This window comes from Pseudorca crassidens, chromosome 9 (assembly GCF_039906515.1).
Source record: "Pseudorca crassidens isolate mPseCra1 chromosome 9, mPseCra1.hap1, whole genome shotgun sequence".
In the NCBI taxonomy this organism is placed as follows: domain Eukaryota; kingdom Metazoa; phylum Chordata; class Mammalia; order Artiodactyla; family Delphinidae; genus Pseudorca; species Pseudorca crassidens.
Window position 1 is genome coordinate 38,836,257 of NC_090304.1, and position 25,460 is coordinate 38,861,716.

At 39.8% G+C, this 25,460-nt stretch overlaps 2 protein-coding genes across 13 annotated transcripts in view; one reads left to right on the forward strand and one right to left on the reverse strand.

Annotated features, from left to right (window-relative positions):
- Positions 1-2,206, reverse strand: part of NUCB2 (nucleobindin 2) — a 45,357-nt gene extending 43,151 nt beyond the window's left edge. For 3 of the 7 annotated variants that reach the window (XM_067749738.1, XM_067749737.1, XM_067749739.1), the window contains exon 1: positions 1,772-1,931. The gene's annotated coding sequence lies outside the window, so the exon portion shown is untranslated. Of the gene's footprint in view, positions 1-1,716; positions 2,089-2,183 lie in introns of those variants that run through there. The other 4 variants (XM_067749743.1, XM_067749740.1, XM_067749741.1 and 1 more) reach the window with 4 other exon arrangements.
- LOC137230409 (uncharacterized) overlaps positions 1,353-25,460 on the forward strand; it is a 56,364-nt gene continuing 32,256 nt past the window's right edge. For 3 of the 6 annotated variants that reach the window (XR_010946129.1, XM_067749745.1, XM_067749744.1), the window contains exons 1-3: positions 1,353-2,166; positions 4,674-4,755; positions 20,705-20,894. Coding sequence is in view for 3 of the 6 variants with exons in the window: in XM_067749745.1 (XP_067605846.1) it covers positions 1,582-2,166; positions 4,674-4,755; positions 20,705-20,894 (857 nt within the window). In the remaining 3 variants the exon portion in view is untranslated. Of the gene's footprint in view, positions 2,207-4,673; positions 4,756-20,704; positions 20,895-25,460 lie in introns of all 6 variants that reach the window. The other 3 variants (XR_010946130.1, XR_010946131.1, XM_067749746.1) reach the window with 2 other exon arrangements.

The window sequence follows — 25,460 nt, forward strand, 5'->3', positions numbered from 1 at the left end:
GGGTATATATAAAATGTGTGGTATGAACAATAAGTACCTCGGGAGATCATAGAAAGGTAAACACAACATGGACTTCACCCTTGCAAAATGGGTAAAACTAAAATAGAAGGAGAACAACATAGGTAACCACAAGGAGACAAATGAATTTTTCACTTATCTTGAAAAGCTGGACCAGATCATGGAGAATTTAAAGACCAAGATGGGAAACAGAAGTTCCTATGGGTTTTTTTGTTTGTTTGTTTTTTTGCTGTATGCGGGCCTCTCACTGTTGTGGCCTCTCCAGTTGCAGAGCACAGGCTCCAGACGCACAGCTCAGCGGCCATGGCTCACGGGCCCAGCCGCTCTGCGGCATATGGGAGCTTCCCAGACCGGGTCATGAACCCGCGTCCCCTGCATCGGCAGGCGGACTCTCAACCACTGCGCCACCAGGGAAGCCCAGAAGTTCCTATGTTTACCCTAATAACAAGAGGGATATTATTTGAGATTTCATTTCTAATTCTAATTTCCATTTTTTTCTTAAAATTTTGACTCTACTAACTGAGGAAGAATTGTTGAAACATCTGTTGGTTCAATGTTTGTTGAACTTGGTTTTCAAGTTTTGTAAAACAAGAACTAACACTCGGCTTAAATCAGAATGAGTCTCGAGGCAATATCTATGAGGAACAAGATGCAAGAATCTGGATATTGGCTGACACTATTCAACAGAGTTTACCAGGGAAGGTCTTAAGAAACAAGTTATTTAAGTAGGCTGTAAAAGAAGCTATAAGTTAATGGATCCAAATCTATTATACTACTAGTCATACTACTTTTAATGAATTCCTTAAAGCAAATACCTCATCAATTCTTTCAGTTCTTATAAGGAAAGTCCACAATCTCCTTCAGACAACATTGAGTATCAGATATAATTGCATTTAACCTCCCTTCTCCCTCCTCCCCCCTTTTTTAACCCAGGTAATATATAGTTTGGTGCTCATAGTCACTCATGAATTTAATAGCCTTAATAAAAGGCTTAGACGGCAGCACTTACTTATTCAATTGTGTAAATGGACATTATCCAATTTAGGAGTTTAGCGAACACTGAGACTTTCAAGAGGTTCTGTCTCCCAGAAATGAGAGTAATGGTTCAATGGTTTATGTCCATATTTTCTTTCTTGACATTATAAAATAATTGCCATCCAAGACCACTGCCAGCACCAACCACAACAACAACCACATTTTACTCAGTCACTATTTAGCAGGTGCAACAAGGAAGTACCATCCTGCTCAAACCCTGTACCATCATCTCACACCTAACGATTTGTCACTTAGAGAAAACAATACCACACCCGGCACGAACTTTCTCCTCCCCTAATGTCAGCGGTTGCCGGCTGAACAGAACCGGCAGAAGAGCAGGATTCACACCGGCCTATCTTAGCTCCTGCGCCTCAGCCGGTGGTGAGCATCAGTCTCACCAGGGGGCACCTCCCTCGCCCATCAACCTGCCAAGGCCGGGCTGGAGCCCAGACTGGGACTTGGACCTGCACTCACCCCCCGCCTGCTCCTCGCCAAGAGCCTGCCACTTTCATCGACCGCAAAGAAAGCATGGGTGCCCGGCAGCGAGTGGAACGGAGAAAGAGACCCCGCGTCTCAAGCTCGAGCTGGAAGCCACTCTCCACCGTGCCCGCCCAGCCGTGGAGCTCCCACCATCCTTACTGCCGGGGCAAGGTAGGCGAATACCTGAGCTTTATCTCAGGACCCACCCCAGCCTCCCGCGGTGCAGATCCTCACCCACCTCGAGACCGCCGGCCTTACGAAGCCGCGTCTCTACACGCGAAGCTCCGCCTGCTGAACGCTTGCAGCGCACGGACCTACCTCTCCAGCCCCCAGCCGGCAGCTCTGCTCTGTACTTCTACCCACCGCGCGCTCCCGCCTCCTTGCTGCCATGGCGACCGCCCCGGGCCCCAGCAGCCGCTAATTGGTCCTACCCGAAGAGTGGAAGGTGCCGATTGGCAAGGGCGGAGACCAGGCCGCGCCGGAGGGCTTGGAGGCGGGCGGTGTGGAGAGCTAACGCGTAGGAGCCCCGGGGAGGGTGAGCCAGGAGGGACGTGGCGCTCTGCGGCGCGGGCTGAGAAGCCGCGCCCCTTCCTTCTCTGGCTTTCATGGAGAGTCCTGTGGAGCAGGATTTGGGTGGGTGAGGTGCTTACCCGGGACGCGGACAAAAACCCAGGTATCTCCTCCCCTTCGGCCGCCGGTCCGCGCCGGCAGCTCCCGGACTGGTCAGAGACAGGCTGTTAGGCTCGTTTTCGCCCACAGGCCTCGCTTGGGTCTAACACCCCGGGCCTCCTCCATGGCGGGAATCTTCCTCATATTTGTAACCGCACCCACCCCCGTTTTGCTGGGCCCTGGGCCACTATGGCTTGATTGCTTTTATTTCACCTTGTCTCACACCCAGCTGCGGACATCTGTCTTTTCTTCACACCCTTCTCATAGAACTGAGACATCTACTCCACAACCCTCATTTTAAAGATAGGAAAACTCAGCTTCAAAGATATTAGTGGTCGAGGGTTAGAGAAGCTGTTGGAGCCTCAAGGCTGGTTTCAAAACTTAAGTCTGCCAAATAATGGCATCTTTCTCCGAGCCTTAGTTTTCTCCCTTGTGAAAAATAGTATATACCTCAGAGTTGTTAGTGAAGATTAGATAAGATTCCAGAAAACCAGTATAGAACCTGTTGCATATATGTTAGTAATGGTAGCTTCTTTTTTATCAGGAAGTAATAGAGAATAGTAGCTAAGTCACAAATTTGGAGCCAGACTGCCTATGTCAAACCAATTCCTTGTCTCGCAGCGTTACTTAAGTGCTCTGTGCCTCACTTTCTTTGTCTGTAAAATGAGAATAATAGTACCCTCCTCCTTACAGCATAAGTTAATAGAAAAGTGACAGGCATATAGTAAGTGCTCAGTAAATGTTAGCCCTTCTCACTTTAGTGGCTGAGCTACGGCTATAATTCAGGTCTCTGGATTCCAAGACCAGCAGTCTTTACTCTTACACACCTCTCATCTGTATACTTACAACAGTGCCTGGAGGTTAAGCTGTTTTGAAGGTTAAGGAGGAAACACTTGTCCATTTTCTTAAAATCTCAAACTATCTCCCTTATCATCATGAAAGTCCTAGAATGTTATGACTCTGCCTTCACTGAGGGTTTAATAGCAGAGACAAATGTGAGGAAAATAATCATATTCGGTTCTGATGGAGAAATTGAAAAGTGAAAACACTAGAGAAAGAAAGTATATTCAAGAGGTTATGGTATAGGAGGACTAAATTTCTATTTGAAAAACATGCGAAATACTAATACGGGGGTATTGGTTATGTACCATTAGTAAGCAATGTTACTGTTAGGTCAGGAGACAATACCACAGCCCATCACTGTGGAAAACACTAAACTGTAAATACATCAAAGGCAGGAGCTATCTTCCACATTTTTATTACCCACTATCTACCAAAGGGCCAAGCACACTGTGCCTGATCTAGGCCCTAAAAATTGGGATAAACCCTTTAAGGGGAGACCCTGAAAGATCTTGTAATAATCTATCTAGATTATTTATCTAGATAAATATTATTTATTACTATTATCTAGTAATCCAGTGGAGAAGAAGAATGGAAAATGAGAAATTGGATTAGTCCAACAACACAATGAAAAGAAAAAAATAACACTAGCTTGGTGGCTGAGATGCTGGCAATATTCTCAGCAATATTCTGGGGTGAAAGAAGAAGAAAACAAGAAAGACAGGAAAACAAAGATGAAACAGCAAGACTCAGGATTAGGAGAGATCACTGAGGAAGGTATTTCAGAATGTCATGTGCCTGTAAAGCAGGCAACAGCATCTCTTATACTAGTAAAGACTATCTTGTGGTAGAGAAAAATAGGAATGTTGATAGTGAGCCCTGGAACTATGAGCTCATGTGAGGGACTTATAAGGAAATGTTATTACTTAAGAGGTAAAACCCCAAACTTGGAGAGGGAAAAAACAAGACTTTGGAGCCAGACCTGGGTCCCAGCCCTGCCTGGATTAAAAACTCAGTTCTGTCTTTATTAGTAGAGTATCTTCTGGCAAGTTACTTAACCTCTCTCCATAGCATAGCTTCCTCACCTATAACATGGAGGCAATAATAGTTCCCACCTCATAGACTTGTGAGGATTGAATGTGTTTATATTTGTAAAGCAGAGCAGTGCCTGGCACACAGTAAGTGCTATATTAATGTCTGATACAATATTAGTCTCAGTTTCTCCATCTGTAACCTGGGAGCATAATATTGAACTTACGGTAAGGGTTCAAAGGATGTATGTAAACTGTTAGAGAAAAGATGCTCAATAAATATTATTTCTCTGCCCCCTCCACCCCTGCAAGCCCCCAGCCTGTTACCTCTGAACTCCTCTCTGATTAACACTGCCACTGCCATCAAGGGGCTATTGCTCAACCTGGTCTAAGCAAGGATAAAATATCTTTGCTTGATTTTTCTTGGCTCAGAGGAAAAGCTCAAAATGAGTTTACTGGAGAAAATAAAAGGGAAACAACTCCAGAGAACCAGCTGATGTGAAGCCTGCCCCATACCTTGGTCTTCTAGGAAAAAAAAAAAAAAGGTGTCAGAGAGATTCTGGCTTTTTAACACTTCAATTTTCTCCTTCTCACTTCTAGGATCCCACAGGACATCACTTGGCCAAGTTCTTCACTGTGTTCAGAATGGGGGAGAGGGAGGCAGGAGTACTTACAAGAGACAGTAAGTAATCAGAAAGAGGAAAACCACAGTACACTGTACATGGGCACCAAGACTTAACAGTTTTATTACGATCTAGGTCAGTGGTCAGCAAACTAGGCCCTTGGGCCAAATCACCCAACTGCCTGTTTTTGTAAATAGTTTTATTGGAACACAGCCATTCTCAACAGCCATACTCATTTGCCTATGTATTGTCTCTGATTGCTTTTGAATTACAAGGGCAAGGTTGAGTGGTTGTAATGGAGAATCTATGGCCCTCAAAGCCAAATATATTTACTACCTGACTCTTTACAAAAAAAAAATTGCTAACCTTTGATCTTGATAATTCACCCAGAATCATTTGTCAATATCCCGACTGCAAAAATGTTCACCTTCGTCAAATCCCCTAATCCATTGCTTCTCAAACTTTAATGTGCATACAGATTACCTGGGGGGTCTTATTAAAATGCAGATTCTGATTCAGTAGATCTACAATGAGGCCTGAGATTCTGCATTTCTAACAAACACTAGGGTGATACCCTAGTGTTGCAATACTAGCAGTACTAGCAATACTAGTATTGCTAGTCCCTAGATCAAACTTCATCCCATCAGCCTGCATTTCTAACAAACACTAGAGTGATACCCTAGTGTTGCAATACTAGCAGTACTAGCAATACTAGTATTGGTAGTCCCTAGATCAAACTTCATCACATCAGCCTTTTTTTTTCTTTATTTTATTGAGATATAATTGACATATATCATTTATATTAGTTTCAAGTATACAACATAATGTATCAATATTACATATTCAATATGTATATATTGCAAAATGATCACCACAATATGTCTAGTTAATGTCTATCACCACACATAGATACAATTGTTTTTTCTTGTGCTGAGACTTAAGATTTACTCTCTTTAGCAACTTTCAAATGTGAAATACAGTATTTCACACTATGTAAAGGACCAGCTGTATAGCACAGGGAACTCTACTCAATACTCTGTAAGGACCTATATGGGAAAAGAATCTAAAAAAGATGGATATCTGTATATGTATAACTGATTCACTTTGCTGTACACGTAAAACTAACACAACATTGTAAATCAACTATATTCCAATAAAAATTAAAATAAAAACCTAATTAAACTTAAAAGCTTTTGCACAGCAAAGGAAACCATAAGACAACCATTAGAATAGGAGAAAATATTTGCAAGCAAAGCAACCTACAAGGGATGAATCTCCAAAATATACAAACATCACATGCAGCTCAATATCAAAAAAACAAACAACCCAATCAGAAAAATGGGCAGAAGATCTCAATAGACATTTCTCCAAAGAAAACATACAAATGGTTAAAAAGCACGTGAAAAGATGCTTCAACATCACAAGTTATTAGAGAAATGCAAATCAGAACTACAATGAGGTATCACTCACACCGGTCAGAATGGCCACCATCAAAAAAATCTACAAATGATAAATGCTGGAGAGGGTGTGGAGAAAAGGGAACCCTCCTACACTGCTGGTGGGAATGTAAACCAGTATAACCACTATGGAGAATAGTATGGAGGTTCCTTAAAAAACTAAAAGTAGAGCTACCATATGATTCAGCAATCCCACTCCTTGGCATATATCCAGAGAAAACCATAATTCGAAAAGATACATGCACCCCAGTGTTCATTGCAGCACTATTTACAATAGCCAGGACATGGAAGCAACCTAAATGTCCGTCAACAGAGGAATGGATAAAGAAGATGTGGTACATATATACAATGGAATGTTACTCAGCCATAAAAAAGAACGAAATAATGCCACTTGCAGCAACATGGATGGACCTAGAGATTGTCATACTAAGTGAAGTAAGTCAGATGGAGAAAGACAAACATCATATGATATCACTTATATGTGGAATCTAAAAAAAGGGTACAAATGAATTTATCTATAAAACAGAAATAGAGTTACAGATGTAGAAAATAAACTTATGATTACCAGGGTATAAGGGGGGGAAGGGATAAATTGGAAGATTGGGATTGACATAAACACACTACTATATATAAAATAGATAACTAATAAGAACCTACTGTATAACACAGGGAACTCTACTCAATACTCTGTAATGGCCTACATGGGAAGAAATCTAAAAAAGACTGGATACATGTACTTTGCTGTACACGTGAAACTAACACAACATTGTAAATCAACTATACCACAATTTAAAAATTGTTTTAATTAAATTAAAATATAATAAACCATATAGTCACCATGCTGTACTTTACATCCCTAGGATCATTTATTTTATAATTGGAAGTTTGTACCTTTTGACCACCTTCACCCATTTCACCCACTGTCCACCCACTGCCTCTGGCAACCACCAATCTGTTCTCTGTATCTATGAGTTCATGTTTTTATTTTTGTTTTTTAGATTCCATATATAGTGAGATCACATGGTATTTGTCTTTCTCTGACTTATTTCACTTAGCATAATGCCATCAGCATTCATCCGTGTTGTCACAAATGGCAGGACTTTCTTCTTTTTCTAATGGCTAAATAATATTCATATATATATATATATATATGCCAAGAGTGCAAAGTCTTTCAAGGAGAGAGACAGGTCAGCAGCAAAGAATGCTGCTGAGCAGTTGAATAAGATGAGGACAGAAAAGTGTCCACTCAAAGGAGAGCTTAATACTGTAAAAGCCATCTCAGAGGAGTGGTGGAGATTCCATCTTGCATATGCATATATATATATATATATATATAATTATATATATATTATGAAAATGTGATATAGATATATATCACATTTTCATTATCCATTCATTCACTGATGGACACTTAGGTTGCTTCTATGTCATGGTTATTGTAAATAATGCTGCAGTGAACACAGGGATGCAGGTATCTTTTCAAGTTAGGATTTTCATTTCCTTTGGATAAATATCCAGCAGTGGAATTGCTGGATCATATGGTAATTCTATTTTTAATTTTTTGAGGAAACTCCATACCGTTTTCCGTAGTGGCTGTATGAACTTACATTCCCACCAACGGTGCACTAGGGTTCCCTTTTTTCCACATCCATATCAACACATTTCTTTTTTATTTTTTATTGAAGTACAGTTGATTTACAATGTTGCGTTAATTTCTGCTGTACAGCAAAGTGATTCAGTTACCCATACATATACATTCTTTTATGTATATATATATATCCTTTTCCATTATGGTTTATCATAGGATACTGAACCAACACTTATTTCTTGTCTTTTTGGTAACAGCCATTCTCACAGGTGTGAGGTGATATCTCATTATGGTTTTGATTTGCATTTCCCTGAAGATTAGTGATGTTGAGCACCTTTTCATGTACCTGTTGGCCATTTGAATATCTTCTTTGGAAAAATGTTTATTCCAGTCCTTTGCCCATTTTTAAATTGGATTATTTGGTTTTTTGTTATTGAGTTGTATGAGTTCTTTTTATTTTTGGATATTAACCCCTTATCAGATATAGGATTGGCAAATATTTTCCCCCATCCCATAGGTTGCCTTTTCATTTTGTTGATGTTTTACTTTGCAGTGCAAAAGCTTTTTAATTTGATGTAGTCCCACTTGTTTATTTTTGCTTTTATTACCTTTGCTTTTGGTGTCAAATCCAAAAAATCATCAACAAGATTGATGTTCAGGAACTTACCACCTATGTTGAAGTTCTTCTAGGAGTTTTATCGTTTCAGGTCTTATATTCACGTCTTTAATCCATTTTGAGTTAAATCCACAAACCACCATGATTCTGTAACCATTTGCTCTTTTTTCCCTCTGTAACAACAAAAGGCAATCCCTTTACCTGTACTCTGAATCCTGTTCCCCTCCCTCAGTTCTCAAGGGCTTCATTTCTCACTTGGTTATTCTCTTTCTTTCTTTTTTCATTAATCTTCCGTACCTGTTGAATCACACTGTAGGCATACAAACATGCTCTAGGAGTGTTTTTCATCTTTAGAAATTCCTTCCTTATGGATATATAAAAAGATGTGATAGGGAAGTCCCTGGCAGTCCTTGCCTTCCAACACAGGCGGTGTGGGTTCGATCCGTGGTCAGGGAGCTAAGATCCCATATGCCTCACGGCCAAAACACCAAAACATAAAACAGAAGCAATATTGCAACAAATTCAATAAAGACTTTAAAAATAGTCCACATAAAAAATATATATATATGATAAAGCAAGCATAGTAAAATGTTAATGGTAGAACTTAGTGAGATTTATTGTAATATTCTTTCAACTTCCTGCATGTTTAAAACTTTGATAATAAAATATTTGAAATAAAATCCTTCCCTTGACCCCAAATCATCCTCCATCTTGTTTCTCTGCTTATTGTTTATTCAAATTCCTTTAAAAATTTCCTTTCTCTGCTTGCTCCCCTCCCTTTACTCTCAGCTTGTGCCCATCTGGCTTCCATCTCCACCACTCCTCTGAGATGGCTCTTACAGTATTAAGCTCTCCTTTGAGTGGACACTTTTCTGTCCTCATCATATTCAACTGCTCAGCAACGTTCTTTGCTGCTGACCTGCCTCTCGCCTTGAAACACTCTGCACTCTTGGCATCTGACACCACTCACTTCTAGTTTTCCTTCTACCTTTCTAGGTACTCCTTTTTTGGTCTCCTTTGCCAGCTTCTTCTCCATTACCCAACTTCTAAGAGTTGGAATGTCCCAAGGCTTGGTTCTGGGACCACTTCTCTGTCTACAGCCAATTTTTCCACCCAGGCTCTATTGGCATTTTATGTTGGACACTTCTTCACTGAGTAGAATTTCCCATGTATTTCAGGATGTTTTACACTCCTAGACCCTACCCACTAAATGCCAGTAGTGTCCCCCTTGTCCCCTTAGTCAGTGTGACGACCCAAATTGCCTCCAAACAGTCCCTAGAGCAGTGATATTTCTCAGGGTTAAAAACCATTTTGTCTCTTAGTAGGTGATGCCAGCCAATCTGTGACCTTAAATATCATATATATGCTAATTCTCAAATATCTCAGGCCCAAACATCTCTTGTGAACTTGCTACCAACTATGCACCTGACATTTCCATTTGAATGGTCTATTATAGAAGCTCAATAAATATTTGATGAATGAATGATTTAATTAACTGTCTTAGCCCCGCTCCTATCGAAAACTGAACTCTTGATCTTTTCCTACCTGTTGTTCCCTGTGGTGGACATGGAGATGTGCTTACTTACATCCCCCTTCAAGGAAGGACTGCCTGCCCAGCTGTGAGGAATGTGGTTAACTGACAGATTCCAGCTCTTACCTGTTTCAGGGTCCACCTCACCTTTAGAGCCAGTTACACTCTTCTTGGGGTATAACTAATGGCATACTCTTCTTGGGGAGGCTCCCAGCCAATGAATGAGCAAGGTGGTAGTACAAGGACCTAGTCCAACACAGAACTCTACTAACTAGCAGTCTGTGCTCTGGTACACTGGGCTGGCAGAGACTTTGTCAGGTTTGCATCATGCTTGCAACCTCTCTCTATACAACTATGCTTCTGCCTCTTTTCCTTTTACAAGTGTTATTCCCTGAGAAACTTTTTGCACACCTAACTCTGTGTCAGCATCTGCTTCCCAGAGAACCTATTAGCACTCTATCTTTTTCATTTCAGTAAATGGAATGCACCTGTTGTTCAAGCCAAACCCTATGAGTCATTCCTGATTCTTAATGTTCCTTCATATTACATATCTAATTCATCAGCAAGTTCTGTTGACGCTACTCCGAAATACATAATCTACTTCTCTCTCTGCTGCTACCAACCCAGTCCAAGTCATCATTTCTCACTGGAATACTGCAGATAGCCTCTAAAGTAGTGTCCTACACCCACTCTGATCACCTATATTCCATTCTCCACACAGCAGTTGGGGTGATCTTTAAAACATAGCACTGCTCTACTTGAAAACAATGGCTTCTATTCCAAACTCCTTGCTCTATCTATCAAGCTTCTTCATGAGGTCTCCTAGCTCTCCATTCAACCTTATTTCTCACTACCATCCTTCTCAATCACTATACTCTAGCCATGTTGATTTTTTTGTTTGATTTTTGAATTTTATTTATTTTTTATACAGCAGGCTCCTATTACTTATCTATTTTATACATATTAGTATATATATGTCCATCCCAATCTCCCAATTCATCCCACCACCACACCCCCACCCCACTTTCCCTCGGTGTCCATATGTTTGTTCTCTACATCTGTGTCTATTATTTCTGCCTTGCAAACTGATCATCTGCACCATTTTTCTAGATTCCACATATATGTGTTAATATATGATAATTGTTTTTCTTTCTGACGTACTTCACTCTGTGTGACAGTCTCTAGGTCCATCCACGACTTTACAAATGACCTGATTCCGTTCCTTTTTATGGCTGAGTAATATTCCATTGTATGTATGTACCACATCTTCTTTATCCATTTGTCTGTCAGTGGGCATTTAAGTTGCTTTCATGACCTGGCTATTGTAAATAGTGAGGCAATGAACATTTGGGTGCATGTGTCTTTTTGAGTTACGGTTTTCTCTGGGTATATGCCCAGTAGTGGGATTGCTGGGTCATACTATAATTCTATTTTTAGTTTTTTAAGGAAGCTCCATACTGTTCTCCATAGTGGCTGTATCAGTTTACATTCCCACCAACAGTACAGGAGGGTTCCCTTTTCTCCACACCCTCCCCAGCATTTGTTGTTTGTAGATTTTCTGATAATGCCCATTCTAACTGGTGTGAGGTGATACCTCATTGTAGTTTTGATTTACATTTCTCTAATAATTAATGATGTTGAGCAGCTTTTCATGTGCTTCTTGGCCATCTGTATGTCTTCTTTGGAGAAACGTCTATTTAGGTCTTCTGCCCATTTTTGAATTGGGTTGTTTGTTTTTTTAATATTGAGCTAAATGAGCTGTTTATATATTTTTGAGATTAATCCTTTGTCCATCAATTCGTTTGCAAATATTTTCTCCCATTCTGAGGGTTGTCTTTTCATCTTGTTTATAGTTTCCTTTGCTGTGAAAAAGCTTTTAAGTTTCATTAGGTCCCATTTGTTTATTTTTGTTTTTATTTCCATTACTAGCAAGTGGGTCAAAAAAGATCTTGCTGTGATTTATGTCAAAGAGTGTTCTTCCTATGCTTTCCTTTAAGAGTTTTATAGTGTCCTGTCTTACATTTAGGTCTTTAATCCATTTTGAGTTTATTTTTGTGTATGGTGTTAGGGAATGTTCTAATTTCATTCTTTTACATGTAGCTATCCAGTTTTCCCAGTACTACTTATTAAGAGACTGTCTTTTCTCCATTGTATATCCTTGCCTCCTTTGTCATAGATTAGTTGACCATAGGTACGTGGGTTTATCTCTGGGCTTTCTATCCTGTTCCATTCATCTATATTTCTGCTTTTGTGTCTGTACCATATTGTCTTGATTACTGTAACTCTGTAGTATAGTTTGAAGTCAGGGAGCCTGATTCCTCCAGCTCCGTTTTTTTCCCTCAAGATTGCTTTGGCTATTAGGGGTCTTTTGTGTCTCCATACAAATTTTAAGATTTTTTTGTCCTAGTTCTGTAAAAATTGCCATTGGTAATTTGATATGGATTGCATTGAATCTGTAGATTGCTTTGGGTAGTATAGTCATTTTCACAGTATTGATTCTTCCAATCCAAGAACATGGTATATCTCTCCATCTGTTTGTGTCATCTTTGATTTATTTCATCAGTGTCTTATGGTTTTCTGAGTACAGGTCTTTTACCTCCTTAGGTAGGTTTATTCCTAGGTATTTTATTCTTTTTGTTGCAATGGTGAATGGGATTGTTTCCTTAATTTCTCTTTCTGATCTTTCGTTCTTAGTGTATAGGAATGCAAGAGACTTCTGTGCATTAATTTTGTATCCTGCAACTTTACCAAATTCATTGATTAGCTCTAGTAGTTTTCTGGTGGCATCTTTAGGATTTTCTGTGTATAATATCATGTCATCTGCAAACAGTGACAGTTTTATGTCTTCTTTTCCAATTTGTATTCCTTTTATTTCTTTTTCTTCTCTGATTGCCGTGACTAGGACTTCCAAAACTATGTTTCATAATAGTGGTGAGAATGGACATCCTTGTCTTTTTCCTAATCTTAGAGGAAATGCTCTCAGATTTTCACCATTGAGAATGATGTTTGCTGTGCGTTTGTCATATATGGCCTTTATTATGTTGAGTTAGGTTCCTTTAATGCCCACTTTCTGGAGAGTTTTTATCATCAATGGGTGTTGAATTTTGTCAAAAGCTTTTTCTGCATCTATTGAGATGATCATATGGTTTTTATACTTCAATATGCTAATATGGTGTATCACATTGATTGACTTGCATATAGTGAAGAATCCTTGCATCCCTGGGATAAATCCCACTTGATCATGGTGTATGATCCTTTTAATGTGTTGTTGGATTCTGTTTGCTAGTATTTTGCTGAGGATTTTTGCATCTATAGTAATCAGTGATATTGATCTGTAATTTTCTTTTTTTGTAGTATCTTTGTCTGGTTTGGGTATCAGGGTGATGGTGGTCTTGGACTTTTGTTTTTTGGAAGATTTTTAATCACACTTTCAATTTCATTACTTGTGATTGGTCTGTTCGTATTTTCTGTTTCTTCCTGGTTCAGTCTTGCAAGGTTATAGCTTTCTAAGAATTTGTCCGTTTCTTCCTGGTCGTCCATTTTATTGGCATAGAGTTGCTTGTAGTAGTCTCTTATGATGCTTTGTATTTCTGCAGTGTCCATTGTAACCTCTTTTTCATTTCTAATCTTATTGATTTGAGTCCTCTCCCTCTTTTTCTTGATGAGTCTGGCTAAAGGGTTATCAGTTTTGTTTATCTTCTCAAAGAACCAGCTTTTAGTTTTATTGATCTTTGCTATTGTTTTCTTTGTTTCTATTTCATTTATTTCTGCTCTGATCTTTATGATTTCTTTCCTTCTACTAACTTTGGGTTTTGTTTGTTCTTCTTTCTCTAGTTCCTTTAGGTGTAAGGTTAGATTGTTTATTTGAGATTTTTCTTATTTCTTGAAGTAGGCTTGTATTGCTATAAACTTCCCTCTTAGAACTGCTTTTGCTGCATCCCATAGGTTTTGGATCATCGTGTTTTTGTTGTCATTTGTCTCTAGGTGTTGTTTGATTTCCTCTTTGATTTCTTCAGTGATCTCTTGGTTATTAAGTAGTGTATTTTTTAGCCTCATGTGTTTGTGTTTTTTACATTGTTTGCCCTGTAGTTTATTTCTAGTCTCATAGCGCTGTGGTCAGAAAAGATGCTTGATATGATTTCAATTTTCTTAAATTTTCTGAGGCTTGATTTGTGACCCAAGATATGATCTATCCTGGAGAATGTTCCATGTGCACTTGAGAAGAAAATGTAATCTGCTGGTTTTGGATGGAATGTCCTATAATTATCAATTAAATCTATCTATTGTGTCATTTAAAGCTTGTTTTTCCTTATTAATTTTCAGTCTGGATGATATGTCCATTGGTGTAAGTGAGGTGTTAAAGTCCCCCACTATTATTGTGTTACTGTTGATTTCCTCTTTTAGAGCTGTTAGCAGTTGCCTTATGTATTGAGGTGCTCCTATGTTGGGTGCATATATATTTATAATTGTTATATCTTCTTCTTGGATTGATCCTTTGATCATTATGTAGTGTCCTTCTTTTTCTCTTGTCATAGTCTTTATTTTAACGTCTATTTTATCTGATATGTGTATTGCTACTCCAGGTTTCTTTTGATTTCCATTTGCATGGAATATCATTTTCCATCCCCTCACTTTCAGTCTGTATGTGTCCCTAGTTCTGAAGTGGGTCTCTTGTAGACAGCACATATATGGGTCTTGTTTTTGTATCCATTCAGTGAGCCTGTGTCTTTTGGTTGGAGCATTTAATCCATTCACATTTAAGGTGATTATCAATATATATGTTCCTATTACCATTTTCTTAATTGTTTTTTTTTTTTTGGTAGGTCCTTTTCTTCTCTTGTGTTTCCCACTTAGAGAAGTTCCCTTAGCATTTGTTGTAGAGGTGGTTTGGTGGTCCTGAATTCTCTTAGCTTTTCCTTGTCTGTAAAGCTTTTGATTTCTCCATCGAATCTGAATGAGTTCCTTGCCAGGTAGAGTAATCTTGGTTGTAGTTTCTTCCCTTTCATCACTTTAAGTATATCATGCCAGTCCCTTCTGGCTTGTAGAGTTTCTGCTGAGAAATCAGCCGTTAACCTTATGGAAGTTCCCTTGTATGTTATTTGTCATTTTTCCCTTGTTGCTTTCAATAATTTTCTTTGTCCTTAATTTTTGTCAGTTTGATTACTATGTGTCTCAGCGTGTTTCTCCTTGGGTTTATCTTGCCTGGGACTCTCTGTGCTTCCTTAACTTGGGTGGCTATTTCCTTTCCCATGTTAGGGAAGTTTTTGACTGTCATCTCTTCAAATATTTTCTCAGTCCTTTCTCTCTCTCTTCTCCTTCTAGGACCTCTATAATGTGAATATTGTTGCGTTTAATGTTGTCCCAGAGGTCTCAGACTGTTTTCATTTCTTTTCATTCTTTTTTCTTTATTCTGTTCCACGGCAGTGAATTCCATCATTCTGTCTTCCAGGTCACTTATCCTTTCTTCTGCCACAGTTATTCTGATACTGATTCCTTCCAGTGTATTTTTCATTTCAGTTATTGTATTGTTCATGTCTGTTTGTTCTTTAATTCTTCTAGGTGTTTGTTCTTTAATTCTTCTAGGTCTTTGTTAAACATTCCTTGCATCTTCTCAATCTTTGCCTCCATTCTTTTTCCAAGGACCTGGATCATCTTCACTATCATTATTCTGAATTCTTTTTCTGGGTGGTTGCCTATCTCCACTTCATTTAGTTGTTTTTCTGGGGTTTTATCTTGTTCCTTCATCTGGTACATAGTCCTCTGCCTTTTCATTTTGTCTGTCTTTCTGTGGATGTGGTTTTTGTTCCACAGGTTGCAGACTTGTAGTTCTTTTTGCTTCTGCTCTAGCCATGTTGATTTTTTATTGTTGTTGTTCTTAGAAACCATTCCCAGCTAAGGCCTTTGCTCAAGTATACCCCCTTCGGTAGACCACTATTTCCCCTACATTTTACATGGCCGGATCCTTCTTCACTTGTACTCAGCTTGCCATTGCCTCAGAAAAACCCACTCTGACTACTCAACCTAAAGTAATTTTCCTCTCCTCCTTTCCATTATTCTCCATAATAATATGTATATATACATTTACATATATGTGAAATTCATTTACATATATAGGTATACATATATATGCACTTCTTTCCTTAATTGTTTTTTGTCTGTCTCTTTCACTAGACCAGAAGATCCATGAGAGTATAGACCATATTTGATTTGTTTTTCACCATTTACCCAGAGCCTAGCACAGTGTCTGATACATATAGTAGGCAATCAATACATATTTGTTGAATGAATGAGTGAATGAAAGGACAATCACCTAATTATCTTAGGTATTCATGTTGTTGGGGATGTTTTTTCTCAGTATTTTGACAAAGGGATTTGATTCTTGTTTTTATCTTTTTTTTCCTTTATAAGGAGAATGGAAATTGTGTCCTCTGCCTGCTGATATTAGTGATCATCACAAAGGAGACAAATATTAATAAGAGTAAATCAATAGACAGTAAAAACAATATCTAGATCCATGTTACAATGACAATAATTTAAAGAGTCCCATACTTTAAAAATTAGACTATCTCTACCCAAAAAGTTTTATAGCATCCTAAGAATGATAATTTTACTCCCACTTAGGAATCCTAAAAAAAAAAAAAAAAGAAGAAACTAGAAACAAAGTAGTATGAAGTATGTGTTCCATAGATTACAAGAATTTAGTGAGAAAAAAATTCAGTCATGCTGCCATAAGGAATGTTATCAAATAAATATTGTGTGCTACATTCATAATTTTTGTTTCTGTTCAGCAAAAAACCTTATAATGTGCAATGACTGTAGTTATATAAATCTTATTCCCAATCACTAGATTTTCACTTTACGAAGTTAAAAAAAAGATAACCTCTCACTCCCCCTAAAGAATAAACAGTATATCCAGAAAGCAGAATCTCTTTAGAGATCTCCTATAAAACTTCACTATGATAGATGTTTGCCTGAAATACTTGGAAAACTGAATTTATACTTTTTACTCACTCTAACGAGATCTAAATCACAGTATTTACACATCCTTCTCTAACTTTTATGATCCTTTTTTTTTTTTAGAGAGATGTTTATTCAAGGCCTTTGCCCATTTTATTTTATTTTATTATTTATTTATTTTTGGCTCTGTTGGGTCTTTGTTGCTGCATGCGGGCTTTCTCTAGTTGTGGTGAGCAGGGGCTACTCTTTGTTGCGGTGTGTGGGCTTCTCATTGTCATGGCTTCTCTTGTTGCGGAGCACGGGCTCTAGGCGTGCGGGCTTCAGTAGTTGTGGCACCCGGGCTCAGTAGTTGTGGCTCATGGGCTCTAGAGCGGAGGCTCAGTAGTTGTGGCACACAGGCTTAGTTGCTCCGCAGCATGTGGGATCCTCCCAAACCAGGGCTCGAACCCATGTCCCCTGCATTGGCAGGTGGACTCTTAACCACTGCGCCACCAGGGAAGTCCCTATGATCCTTTTAATGTAGAAATTTTCTTATGACATCATGAAGTTTCCCAAGCAACCTCATGCTTTTGTGATGCCATACAGATTTTATCTTCCCACTTCCCATCCTATGTTGCAGTCCTGAATGAGGTTAATACATGATATCATGGGGCATGATACAAAGAAATAGGCAAATGATTGCAATGGTATGGAGGCATGGGTTGTCATTCCAAGGTGGTAGGGCAATTCATGAGGTCATAAAGGGTAGGGTGTGGCCAGGGAAATTCAAGAATGGAGGGGAAGATTGTTGGTATAGTTCATGTTATCACAAGAGAGGTTTTAAGCATAAAACTTGATGCTTAAAGGAATGGGCAAACTGCAATTACTAGAGGGTGGTACAAAATAGTTCTTCACAAGAGAAAGAGGTTGAGTCCTTATTTGGGAATCCAGTAATGTCAGGAGATGGAACAGTCCTTCATTCCTTTAAGTATGATATCATAGAAAACTAAAAAAGTTAACCAACTGGTGCCCAGGGGTAGAATCAGACCCATAGACATGTTGTTTGACCTGCTTATAGGGTTGGGGTTTTTTCCAACTAGTTACCAAGTCACAAGTTCCCATAATAAAAATCAGGATTTCTGGCTTCTCTCTTGAAAATATTGGAGTTCTGACAGTCCTTAGCCTGTATTCCTACATGGCAACAACTGGCTGGAGCAAAGTAACAGCTTCCCTCTTTGGACAAGGCAGATACTTATTAGTTTACAATCCCACTTAGCCAGCTTTACTCATATTATCCACCTAGCACTTGTAGGCTTTTAAGTTTGTGACACTAGTTTGGGGAATTCCATATAACAAAGAGGTGAGTCAATGTTGTAGGAGGGGAAGGTAATCTATGACATAAGGTATAGAGACCTTGGAAAATTCATTGTGACAAGAGTAGAAGCAGCAGGATGTTTATATCTTGCCATTTTAATCCCAATAATATTCTTTCTGATCCTGCCACTCTGACCTCAGAGGATTTTGCCTCCATTAAGCAGTCTATGTATTAATCAAGGAATTAAACTGGATCGATGGAATTTAATTCATAAGATACTTTCCTCCCAAATTCACTAATGTTGACATAATTTTTATTATATATTTGTATATTGTCGAGTGTCCTTTGTGTCAAACATCCATGGGTCAAGTTTAGAACAAATCTCATTATCCCTAAGTGGTATAAACCATCATGTCTCCAAAGAATAAGACATTCCATAGCATCACCGTTTGTCCTTGGGGCATCCTATTCTCCTCACTGCCTGCATGCCTTGGCACAGACTGCTTCTTTTCTTGTAATGTTTTTCTCTCTCACTAAACTAGTCATTTTTCAAAGAACAGTAGAGAAATCACTTTCTCTAACTATACCTTCCTAGCATTAAAAAAAAAACTCTGGGACTTCCGCGGTGGTGCAGCAGTTAAGACTCCATGCTTCCAATGAAGGGGGATCACAGGTTCAATCCCTGGTCAGGGAATTAAGATCCCACATGCCGCGTGGCGTGGCCAAAAAAAAAAAAAGAAAGAAAAGAAACAACTCGTTTATTAGGCTCTCATAGAATTTTGAAGATACCTTTATTAAAAAACTTATACCTTTATTTTAGAACTGCAGTAGTTTTTTTTAATTTATTAATCTCCTTGGGTAGAATTAAAGACGGTGACTTACTTAAAGGCAGTATTTTCGTTTCTCCAGGGCCTAGCAATCTAAAGACATTTAATAAATGTGTTGAATGAATGGTCATAAGCAAGTATAGAAATCTACTAGGTCAAAAGGTTATGGGGGGGGACTTCCCTGGTGGCGCAGTGGTTAAGACTCCGTGCGCCCAATGCAGGAGGCCCGGGTTCGATCCCTGGTCAGGGAACTAGATCCCACATGCGTGCTGCAACTAAGAGTTCTCATGCCACAACTAAGGAGCCAGCGAGCCGCAACTAAGAAGCCTGCCTGCCGCAACTAAGAAGACTGTCTGCCACGACTAAGACCTGGTGCAACCAAATAAATAAATAATCATTTCTTAAAAATTGCCATAAGGGGATTAAGCAGAATATGATGTCATGAGAAAAATCTGTGAAAATTTATCTGGTGACACTAGTCTGGAAGTGTTGACCACAACAGGAAGAGGAGCTGGACCCTGCATTTACACCACTAGGGTGATTGATGCAAGCCTCTCTGGAATCCTCCCATGCCCAGATAAGCGTGAACACTTACCACAGTGCCTGAAGCCTAGTAGGCCTGCACTAAAGCCTTGTTGAATAAATTAATGAATGAATGGGTCTGGGAATGAGCCAGCATATTTTGGGTTCTGGGCCATCAGAAACCAGGCCTTGGCCCTAATCTGGGTTAGTCAGGAGTTGTTTGGTTTCTACGTCAAGGTGGACTGGCACATAACTATGTTCTGAGTTGGACTGATCTCTTAGCTGAGGACATGTTTATCTATCTGTGTCGACACAACTCTGGGTACAACATTATACTGAGATGGTACTGGCTGGGATTCTGGCTGGATTGTAAACTGGTTTCTGAACTGATATGCTAGGATTGGTCAGTGCTTGCTCTGGCAGCACATATACTGAAATAGGATTGGTCAGCAGGTCTAATCTTGGGTATGGGTTCCAGTTTAGGCTATGGATCAGTCTGGCACTTTCCTTGGCAATGGAATTAGCCCATAACTGAAATCATGAACTAAATAACAGGTATGAGTTGATATCTCATTGTGGTTTTGATTTGCATTTTTCTGATGATTAATAACGCTGAGCACCTTTTCACGTACCTGTTGGTCATTTGTATGTTTTCTTTGGAGAAATATCTATTCAGAACTTTGCCCATTATTTTATTGAAGTATGGTTGATTTACAATGTTGTATTAATTTCTGCTGTACAGCAAAGTGACAGTTATACATATATATACATTCTTTTCTGTATTCTTTTCCATTATGGTTTATCACAGGATATTGAATACAGTTCCGTATGCTGTACAGTAGGACCTTGTTTTTTATCCATTCTATATATAATAGTTTGCCCCTTTGCCCATTTTTTAATTGGGTTATTTGGTTTTTTGCTATTGAGTTTGATGAGTTCCTTATATTTTTTCAATATTAACCCCTTATCAGATATATGATTTGCAAATATTTTCTCCTACTCCATAGGTTGCCTTTTCATTTTGTTGATGGTTTTGTTTTCTGTGCAGAAGCTTTTTAGTTTGATGTAGTCCCACTTGTTTACTTTTGTGCTTATTGCCTTTGCATTTGGTGTTAAATCCAAAATATCTGTAAGCAAGTTTTAAACTCTAGTTTGTTAGTTTGCTTTTTGCCATGGAGCAAGTTAGTAATTCTGTTTTTGTTTTTGTTTTTTGCAGTACGCGGGCCTCTCACTGTTGTGGCCTCTCCCATTGCGGAGCACAGGCTCCGGACGCGCAGGCTCAGCAACCATGGCTCACGGGCCCAGCCGCTCCGCGGCATGTGGGATCTTCCCGGACCGGGTCATGAACCCGTGTCTCCTGCATCGGCAGGTGGACTCTCAACCACTGCACCACCAGGGAAGCCCAAGTTAGTAATTCTGAAACTACCTTTTGTGCATTCTAAGACAGAGAAACTTAGTAAACATATGTGAATAATTTCTAGATTTCTCACTGTCAGAAATGAGTTCAAATATGGAAAGGAAGAAGGCTAGAATGAACCCTATGGTAATAGAGTGAAATTGAGGGAATCAGAATAAACTCAGGGTTCTATACAAATAGATGAATGGATGGCTGATTGGTAGTTAGTTCATTTCCTGGGTCCTCTGAAAAGCAGACATCAAGACAGGATTAAATGTGCAAGGAATTTATTAAGGGAAATGTCTTTGAGAGAGAAAATGGGTAGGGAGCCAGAGAAGGCTGGGAGATCTGTCAGACTGCAGTACAGCTCTGACCCTGAGTGAAGGATAGAAGGAAGGAAGGAAGGGAGGAAAGAAAGGAAGAAGGGAGGAAAGAGGGAAGAAGGAAGGAAAGAAGGAAAGGAGAGAGGAAGGGAGGGAAGGAGGAAGGAAAGACAGGAGGGAGGGAGGGAGGGAGGGATAAAGGGAGGAAGGGAGGAAGGGGGGAATGCTTAGACAGCCATGCAGTTCTAAGAAAACTTTTCCAGGCCATCAGGTAGCCTTCCAGCTGAAGTCTCCATAAGAAGAGCAACAAGTCTCCTAGGAAGGGGCCTACCTTAGTATCCTTGCTGTGCTCAGTCACTGGCTAGGGAAGCATGGCCTTGGCACAAACATAAGGATGAATTTCCAAGCACAACAGCAGAGGCCTACAGTCAGTTATGGTCCCTGGAGTCAGAGACCTGAGAGCTCATAGCTGCCATAGTCCACCTATTGTGCCATGCAGACCTACTTCTCTGTACTGTACAGGGAGCACCTCCTCCATGCTGCCCATGGGCCTCTCTTTCTGAGGGGAAACTTGCTTCCTGAGGGAGGTGTGTTGGAAGAGCTACAGCATCTATTGCTGCATTTGATCTGAAGGCTTCATTTAGTACTCATCCTCTCCTTCCTCCACTATGCATTCTTTTTTTTTTTTTTTTTTTTTTTGCGGTAAGCGGGCCTCTCACTGTTGTGGCCTCTCCCGTTGCGGAGCACAGGCTCTGGACGCACAGGCCCAGCGGCCATGGCTTACGGGCCCAGCTGCTCCGTGGCATGTGGGATATTCCGGACCGGGGCACGAACCCGTGTCCCCTGCATCGGCAGGCGGACTCTCAACCACTGCGCCACCAGGGAAGCCCATGTGCATTCTTTTTAAAAAAAAAAAAAAATCTTTATTGTAGTATAATTGCTTCACAATACTATATTAGTTTCTGTTGTACACCAAAGTGAATCAGCCATATGCATACATATGTCCCCATATCCCCTCCCTCTTGAGCCTCCCTCGCATCCTCCCTATCCCCCCTCTGTAGGTCATTGCAAAGCACCGGACTTATCTCCCTGTGCTATACCGCTGCTTCCCACTAGCTATTTTACATTCAGTAGTGTATATATGTCGATGCTAGTCTCACTTTGCCCCAGCTTCCCCCTCTCCTAACCATGTCCTCAAGTCCATTCTCTTCGTCTACGTCTTTATTCCTGCCCTGCCACTAGGTTCATCAGTACCATTTTTTTTTTTAGATCCCATGTATATGTGTTAGCATACAGTATTTGTTTTTCTCTTTCTGACTGACTTCACTCTGTATGACCGTCTCTAGGTCCATCCACCTCACTACAAATAACTCAATTTTGTTTCTTTTTATGGCTGAGTAATATTCCATTGTATATATGCCACATCTTTATCCATTCATCTGTCGATGGACATTTAGGTTGGTTCCATGTCCTGGCTACTGTAAATAGTGCTGCAATGACATTGTGGTACATGTCTCTTTTTGAATTTCGGTTTTCTCAGGGTATATGCCCAGTAGGGGGATTGCTGGGTCATATGGTAGTTCTACTTTTAGTTTTTTAAGGAACCTCCATACTGTTCTCCACAGTGGCTGTATCAGTTTACATTCCCACCACCAGTGCAGGAGGGTTCCTTTTTCACCACACCCTTTCCAGCATTTATTGTTTCTAGATTTCTTGATGATGGCCATTCTGACCAGTGTGAGGTGATACCTCATTGTAGTTTTGATTTGCATTTCTCTAATAATTAGTGATGCTGAGCATCTTTTCATATGCCTCTTGGCCATCTGTATGTCTTCTTTGGTGAAATGTCTATTTAGGTCTTCTGCCTATTTTTTAATTGAATTGTTTGTTTTTTTGATATTGAGCTCCATGAGCTGTTTGTATATTTTGGAGATTAATCCTTTGTCTGTTGTTTCGTTTGCAAATATTTTCTCCCATTCTGAGGGTTGTCTTTTCGTCTTGCTTATGGTTTCCACTATGTATTCTAAATTCCCCTCACCCTCAGCTACTACCCCAGCAGATCTGCGTGGCTTACCTGATAGTGCAACTCAAACTTTTATGTCTGAGGGGTCTGAACCTATTGATAATCATACCCTTCTCAGTCCAGGTTTGCTACATGTAACCATTCATAGTTATAATGGATCAAAAGAATTCCAGGAGGTGCTCAAGTGGATAGAAGAGGCCTGATGTACTCAACTTGCCACAAAGTGGCTGACTGCTCTCTTGGAGGAATAATTTCATAAAAGCAAGCTGTTCAAGACAGAGTGAACTTCACTAAAGCACTCACCAATTTCATAGCTTCTTTTCAAACTCAGGTAGTATAAATCGAGGTGCTATGGTCTAAATGATCACTCCCCCCTCCAAAAATTCATATGTTAAAAACCTAACCCCCGAAGATGATAATATATTAAGAGGTGGGAACTCTGGGAGTTGCTTAGAATGGGATAAGTGTGGAGTCTCTTATAAAAGTCTCTTATAAGTGTGGAGTCTCTTTTATAAGAGATCCCTGGCCCCTTCCACCATGTGAGGACACAGGGAGAAGGTGCCTGCTAATGAACCAGAAAGAGGGCCATCGCCAGAAAGTGACCATGCTGGCACCTTGATCTTGGACTTTCCAGCCTCTAGAGCTGTGAGCAATAAATTTCTGTTGTTTGTAAGCTACCCAGTCTGTGGTATTTTGTTATAACAGCCAAATGCACAGGCAAATAAAATTAACTTTTAAGTTTTGCCTATCATTATGCTCTTTAATATTCTGGAACAAACTGACACTCTACTGAAGTTTAGGACAGTGGTTCTCTCTTGGATCCATGAGATCACAGCTATTTCATAATAATACTAAGATGTTATTTATGTTAACATCAACGGAGTCATCATTGCTAACTTTAAATAAATCAATAAAAAGGTCTTTAAATTTTCTTTGGTTCCACTTCCAATGTAAGTGTTAAGAAATCTGGAGATGAGAAAACCAGAGGATTTCTGCTTTAGGACAAAAGCTTTTTTTTTTTCCCTTGGGAAAAAAAAAAGACATACGTAGTTTTATTTCTCTATGACTATTGCTCCTGGAATAGCCTCAGCCATTTATGTTGGACTACCTTTAACCAAAGCAACTAGCTTCTGTTGCACAGAGAAGACTGGCGGATGGATAAATGAGAATCGCGTGCTGTACAGGAGCACTTTAGCAGACTAGCGAAGCTCATGAACACATACACTACACCTTTCTACAGCCACATACATCTCTTTCAGCTTCTTAAAGTGGCAAAGAGAACATGTTTATTACCATGACCCAAGTTATAGCCTCTCTATAACACATAAAAGTAAGAAGCAGGGCTTCCCTGGTGGCGCAGTGGTTGAGAGTCCGCCTGCCGATGCAGGGGACACGGGTTCGTGCCCCGGTCCGGGAAGATCCCCCATGCCGCGGAGCGGCTGGGCCCGTGAGCCATGGCCGCTCAGCCTGCGCGATCGGAGCCTGTGCTCCGCAGCGGGAGAGGCCACAACAGTGAGAGGCCCGCGTACTGCAAAAAAAAAAAAAAAAAAAGTAAGAAGCAAAACTATGTATACTTAAAACTATGCTTAGTAATAATCAACAATACAGTATTCTACATTACTTAGAAGTTATCTAGGTATTCAATGATTATCTAGTAATTAACCTAATATCAGTCCAATGTTGGGGTTTTTTTTGTTTTTTGTTTTTGTTTTTGGCCGAGCCACTCAGCTTGTGGGCTCTTAGTTCCCTGACCAGGGATTGAACCCATGCCATCCTGCAGTGGAAGTACAGAGTCCTAACCACTGGACTGTCAGGGAATTCCCAGTCCAATGTTTTAAGTTAAAGAACTTGAAAATTAACTTCAGGTTACTACAAAACATACATACTACAAAATATAATTATTATTGAAATAAAAATGTTGTCAGTATAGTGATTCAATTTAGTTGAGCACAAATTTACATTTCATAATCTTAAATATTGTTAATGCCCTTCAGCCAAAGACCACCAGGAACACTCCTGTAGTTGAACAAGTTTGGTTTTGTAGCAGGAGAGAACATACACCATAGGGAACTGTGGGGTGGCTCAGTAATAGGATGTTAGAAAGGACTTATACAACTAGGGATTTGGTTGGGTGATTTTGGAGAAGGTACAGGAAGAGAGGGTTTACTCTAGGTGAAAGCGGGGACAATCTATGATTATCTCGTTACATCTTGTTCATAGGGAAGGCACA